Source organism: Protopterus annectens, chromosome 11.part0, assembly GCF_019279795.1.
Source record: "Protopterus annectens isolate FY-2018-M chromosome 11.part0, PAN1.0, whole genome shotgun sequence".
Classification (NCBI taxonomy): domain Eukaryota; kingdom Metazoa; phylum Chordata; order Ceratodontiformes; family Protopteridae; genus Protopterus; species Protopterus annectens.
The window spans coordinates 1,085,026,100-1,085,032,405 of record NC_056745.1 but is presented as its reverse complement, the minus strand read 5'-3'; the positions used below and the strand labels follow the sequence as shown (position 1 = coordinate 1,085,032,405).

General features: G+C 44.5%; 1 protein-coding gene across 1 annotated transcript in view; it reads right to left on the bottom strand.

The window, feature by feature from the left end:
* Positions 1-208: 208 nt before the first annotated feature.
* The window catches only part of TSPAN19 (tetraspanin 19), a 188,696-nt gene continuing 182,598 nt past the window's right edge, over positions 209-6,306 (bottom strand). The window contains exon 4 of the mRNA XM_044087132.1: positions 209-704. Within this exon, the coding sequence (XP_043943067.1) occupies positions 633-704 (72 nt within the window). The 3' untranslated portion in view covers positions 209-632. The remainder of the gene's footprint in view (positions 705-6,306) is intronic.

Genomic DNA, 6,306 nt, shown 5'->3' with positions numbered 1-6,306 from the left:
AGTTTTATTTTTTGAGTGATGAATACATATGCATTTTTCAAGGCATTTTTAAGGTATTTTAGTCTGTTTTTATATAGTGAGATACTTGAATATATCTGCTGAAATGTGCTAATTATGGTATTATTGACTAATTGAACAGACCATTAAAGAAACCCAGGTATGTGTTTGTATTTGTATTCTGATGAAATCTCTATTGCTGGGGGACGAAAGCGCTCAATACTTTTATTGCCTTCAATAAAGTATTTTTTAATCATTGGGACACTCTTTCAGTGCATTTATCTTTCTGGTTATTGGTTACTTTTATGCACTGCACCTTTTGGAGTTTATCACTTCAAGTAAGAACAGCCACAGTACTTGTGGTTCAGTCTATTATTTCTCAAGTGAAATGTTGCACATATTCTATTTTCCTCTACAATGCATCTTATATTATGCAAAAATGTTGCAGAACATACTGTGAGTATATTATTTGCATGTTTTTTCATATTACAATACAAAATTTGGAAGAGCATAGTGTCAAAGAGAAGCACAAAGAAATTATAGATTTATGCAAAAACATTATAATAACAATAATAAACAATTAAGTGTGGAATAAAGAGTTGAAAATCTCAAAGGTGTCCAACAAAATTTGAGAGCTAAATGTGCTCCACTCTTCTCATCCTCTGTATGTTTCTTAATAAAGTAAATGCCAGACTAAACTGGAAAATCTGTGAAGGAAAAAATAAAAAAGTGGATTAAAAGAGCACTGGTGAATAACATTATCTCTTTAAAAGTTCTTACATATCACCATTGTCATTCACTGAACATGTAATACAAAGTAAGACAAGAAAGTCTAATGGCATTCCAAGATGAACTTTACCACCACAATAATGAAAGCAATAGTCTGGCAATATGGAACAAAAGAATTAAAGCTCTGAATGTCATCACATAGTCTCAGGTCTCCTTTCTTCAGTCTTCACGTGCATACTTTAGTGACACTTAGCAAACCAGAGCACTAAAGGTCGTGTGGAAAAAAGGTACTTGTGACTAGTGTGATTTACTTAGTTAAAAGATGAATACTTGAAAATAAATTATCTTTATTCAGAAATTCTATAGTTGATTAAAATCATTGCTTTATTAAGTTAAAATTAATTCTTAAGGCTGGTAACCTGCAGTGTATGCATCTCTGAATTAAATAGACCTCTGTAACTAGATGCAGTTCACTGTGTTCAGCAAAGAATAATAACGTAACTTTAAACACTGTGGGCCAGATTCACGAAGGCTTGCACGGAGTCTAAGAGTAGTGTAAGACCATGCAGCCTTCACGATCCAGGAACAGCCCAAAGTCCGTGTAAGAGTCAAGCTAAAACGTCTCTTACACGGAGTGGGCATGGATAAGCTAATCACCTCACTTGCAGCCGAATAGCATGCAAATGAGGCTGATTAGCGATCCAGGAAGCCCAGAACAGCCCATGTAAGAGCCGTTTTAGCTGCAGAAATGTACTCAGTTGACAACTGAGTACGTTTCTGCAAACACGGCAATGGAGCCATGTCAGCTCCAAATAAAGGGTGCATATGTGACAGGCAGCATGCCAATGGCCAAATATGTGGCCATTGGCAAGGTAACCTGATGCAAATATATTAAAAATATATATTTTTTCAGCGATTGCCGATGTGTAAACCCAGCGCAGCCCCGCGCAAACGGGCTGCGCTGCATAGAACATAAAAACGAAGGTTTTAAACCTACAAATGTAGGTTTTATGCAATACATGGAATGTCAATGCAGGGACCAGCAGAGCAAAACCAACATGGCCACCGTGTAGTGGTTGCTAAGGGGGGAAGCTGAGTCTAAGAGATGTAACTAAGCATTAGTAGGCAATCTGATGCAAATGAGTGTAAGGATACTGAATTCCACTGTCACATAGCAAATGAGCACATTCTGAGTAGTGTAGGAGTTACATAAGGGGGAGGAACAGAGTAGGAGATAGGTGACATCACAGGGGGGAATGGTAGAAAGAAATGCAGTTCATTGGAGGTTAGAGTTACATGACAGATGTCAGACATATATCAAGGAAAGAGGTGTGCCACTAAGTAAACATGAGAAAGTCAAGAAATGGAAGGTGTACACTGTTGCCTACACCAAAGTTTCTTGCTGGACGTGTATGCGTTACGCACGCACAGCGAGTAAGGCAGTGTGCGCACGTGTAAGGCAGTGTGCGTGTAAGGCAGACTGAGCATGTGGGAGCGTGTTGGGAGATGTTTAACACCGTTTGCGCGGGCGTGCACGTGTTTAAAACCGAATAAGCAGATTCTGAACTGTGTAAGTATGTGTGCGCGCGTGTAAGCCACTGTGAGCATGTTTCTGCTGGTTTGCACACGGCTCCACTCTGAGGAAACAGAAAGGAAAAAGGAAGCAACAGATGTAGTAGGAAGTTAGCAGGGAATATTGCTGGAGCTAGCAGGTGAAAACAATTAGATGCAGGCAATTACACAGGCAGAATACTAGCCCAGCCCAGCACTTAAAACTCTGCAAACAGCAGTGCAGAATGTTTCTCTCAAGAGACACTGCAAGACAGGAGTTAAGTTATCATAAGTGAAAACTGAAAAAGCTGAACGCAGAGCAGAAATGTTAGGGGCTGCCATAGCTGTCATAATGAGACATAGGCGACTTGCTGAGGGTGGTGACAATGCAGATGGTGCCAGACAACCCGCAGTGAGGAGATGGAGAAGAGTGTACAGGCCCAGGGTCACCTACCACGGGTTACATGAGCTGGAGATAGTAGAGCGCTATAGAGTGGACAGAGACCTCCTGCAGCAAATAGTGGAGCTGTGCAGGCCACGCCTCACACACAGAACCAACAGAGGGGAACCCATCCCAGTGGAAACCAAGGTATGTGTTGGCCTAAGAATACTAGCAACAGGTACCTTCCAGAGACCAACTGGTGATATGATGGGGATATCACAGGCATCAGCTTCCAGGGTACTGCACCAGTTCCTGGATGCCATGTCAGCACATGTCGTTGATCATGTATATTTCCCCAATGCCCGTGAGGCATTGGCCAGCAATATGCGTCTCTTCCAGCAAATAGCGGAATACCCTGAGGTAGTGGGTGCAATAGACTACACGCACATACGCATCAAAGCACCAGCCGGTGAGCAGGGTAGGGCATACATCAACTGCAAGGGCTTCCCCTCCATCAACTGCCAGGTCGTGTGTGATGCTAAGGGCATAATAATGAATGTGTGTGCTGGCTGTCCTGGGAGCTACCACGATTCCCACATCTGGCATTTGACGCAGCTGTACCAGACATTTGCCAATGGGGACATCCCGCACGGACACCTAGTGGGGGATGCAGGTTATGCACTGGAGCCGTGGCTGATGACACCCATCAGAAATGCACACACACCTGAACAGGAACACCATAATGAGGCACACGCACAAACACGTAATGTAATAGAGCGTGTGTTTGGGCTGCTCAAGTCACGGTTCCGGTGTCTGGACACATCTGGTGGAGCCTTGCAGTACACACCAACTACATGTACCCAAATTGTCATGGTATGTGCTATGTTACATAATATGATCTTGCGAAAACAGCTGCAGCAGGACCAGCATAGGGCTGGGCCAAACAGCCCCCCACTATTGCCAAGGCCATCACAGGCAGAGCGTGACTCGGAGGAGGAACAACCTGAGCCTGCCCCAGTAGGCATAAGGAGGCGTGCCCAGTATGCCCTGGCCTTGGCAAAGAGGCAATGCATAGCACATACATTGGCTCAGTAGGAACCTTGGGAATGATACCCCTCTCTGACTCACTTGTATAGTAACAGGGATGCCTAACGTGACACAACCTGCTCTCAAACATGTACAGGGAAGTGTAATATGCGCATCCGACAAAGGCAGCCCTGCAGCACCACCTGAGGCATGAATGCTATGTGTTAAGTAATGTAACACCAAGTACTGTATGCACACCTGAGGACCCTGACTAACATCCTACCCTCACCAAGCATCATGCCACAACATGACAACGAGATGATCAAGTGCAACAATTGACTGAAGTATCGCAGTTAGTCAAAGGGGACCCAATGTGTGCCAGTCTGGGATGACATGCTGAGCATGACATGATGCACCACCTGCTAGGACTGGCATGCACCTATCAGTGCAGGCCGTATGGATACTGGCAAAGGCTGTTGTCACCCACAGTGTGCCCTGAATAGGTAAGGCTCAAAACACAAACCTATCTCCATAGGTACCAGAAGGGATAAGAATAAGATAAGGGATAAGTTGAAACAGCAAGATGCATGCAGTCTAAACTCACCCAGTATGGAGAATATTGATAACTGTGCTGTAACAGAAAACTGAGGCAAGGCTCACAACAGCACCCTAACACTACCAGGTTACACCTCATACTGTGCTGTACAGCCTCAAAACTTGGAACAAGCTACAAAAGGAGGGTGACTAGCAAGAATTGTCAAGGATAGCCACACACCCATGTCAGTACCACAAAAAAAAGCAGCATGGACTAGCCATGCTCAAGTAACAGTGGATAAAACTGCCCCCCCAGTTTATAGCCTGCTACAGACCACTGTCCCAACACCAGGAACTGCATCCGGCCTATGCTGGAATACATGAATATATCAAGTCCTCCAAACCACATTATATTGGGTGACTGCAAATACCCAGACATAGACTGGGAGCATTATACTAGCTCCAACAGTGTAGGACAAAAGTTCATAGAATCCACAAACCAAAAGGCCCAGGAACAACGTACCACTCCCACAAGAGTGGTAAGCATACTGGATGTGATAATCAGCAACATGGGTACTGGATGTCAAGATGAGAAGTGTATTGCTCACTGGTAAAACCAGACCATAGAGTAATCACACTGGATATACAAATCCTGACCACAGTCCCTGGCCGGAAAACCACAGTGGAAAACATGTGTTAAGCAATATTTGCACTCCTCCAAACTGATGTGGAATCCATTAAAGGTCCCGTGCAGGTGCAAAATATGGGCCACACCTCAGAACCTGTAATACAGCCATTCCATGAACACTGCCAGGAATGCTTGGATTATGCAGTCCTAAATTAAAACAAGACACAGTGCCTAAATCTGGCATGGTGGACACCAGCCATAACCAAAACATGCAAGAGAATGAGGAAGCTACTACATGATAGAGCAAACATGAACAATGAAGTAATCACTGATCAGTAGTATGGCAATAAAATCTGTCCACATATGCAATCCACTAAGGCCAGCCACAACAAGTGGAATCTGTGAATCCGAGGCAATGTTACACCTGCCCCAAGTACACAGACAACCCCCAACTCCACCCAAGAAATACAAATATATGTGAGAGATGCAACCATCCATCCAAACTGGAGGCTGAGCTCCCTCAACTCAGTACTCCCAAAACAAGTCAGTAGGATAAGGTAACCACACACACCACAAACACAGTCCCACATAGACCTATCACAACTGCAAACCAAACACATGAACACAGAAAAACATTCCCGGAGGCACAAATTACAAACACAGCACACCAACAGAGGCCTCTAAAGCATACACCCAATCAAACAGCCTCCAAACATAGCACATGCAACACATAGCACACAAAGCTGGTGTGCCAAACAGTCACAGGCCAGAAGGAGAAACAACATGCCTGATACAGTTGTAATAGGTGACTCCATAGTCAGACACACTGCTGTCCCTCACACCAGACTGAACAAGGGAAAGGGTACAGTAAGCTGCCTGTAGGCTGCCACAATATGCCACATAACAGAAATATGTAGGTCACTCCAAAGCAAGTAGAAATATGATGCAGTCATAGTGCATGCTGGTGTGAATGACCTGAGATGTACCACCCTAGACTACATGTAAAGAGACATAGATGAGCTATCTGATTATGTAGCCAGGCTGGTATGACACTCACCGTTCGCAGCATCCTACCCTTACCAAGAATAATGCCACAGTACAAACACGGAATGATCAGTCATAGCAAGTGGCACACTTACTGGTGTCATTCCAAGGGGATCCAATGTCTGTCTGCTTGGGATGTCATGCTTGACAAGCCACACAGCTGTCCTTGGGATGGCCTTCACCTGTTACCCCTGGGCGTCTGAATATTGGATAAGGCCTTTGCCACCTCCATACAGCCTTTTGTAGGCAAGGCTGAAAAGACTGACCCACCACCCTAGAAAACATAAGTGGGAAGAAACATAAGGGAAATGCTGACCAATGCCAGATGTGTACACCCCAATATGCATGCTCCCGAGGCCATCCCCAGAATGGAGAACATCGATGTCTGTGCAGTGACAGAAACCTGCTGCAAGCC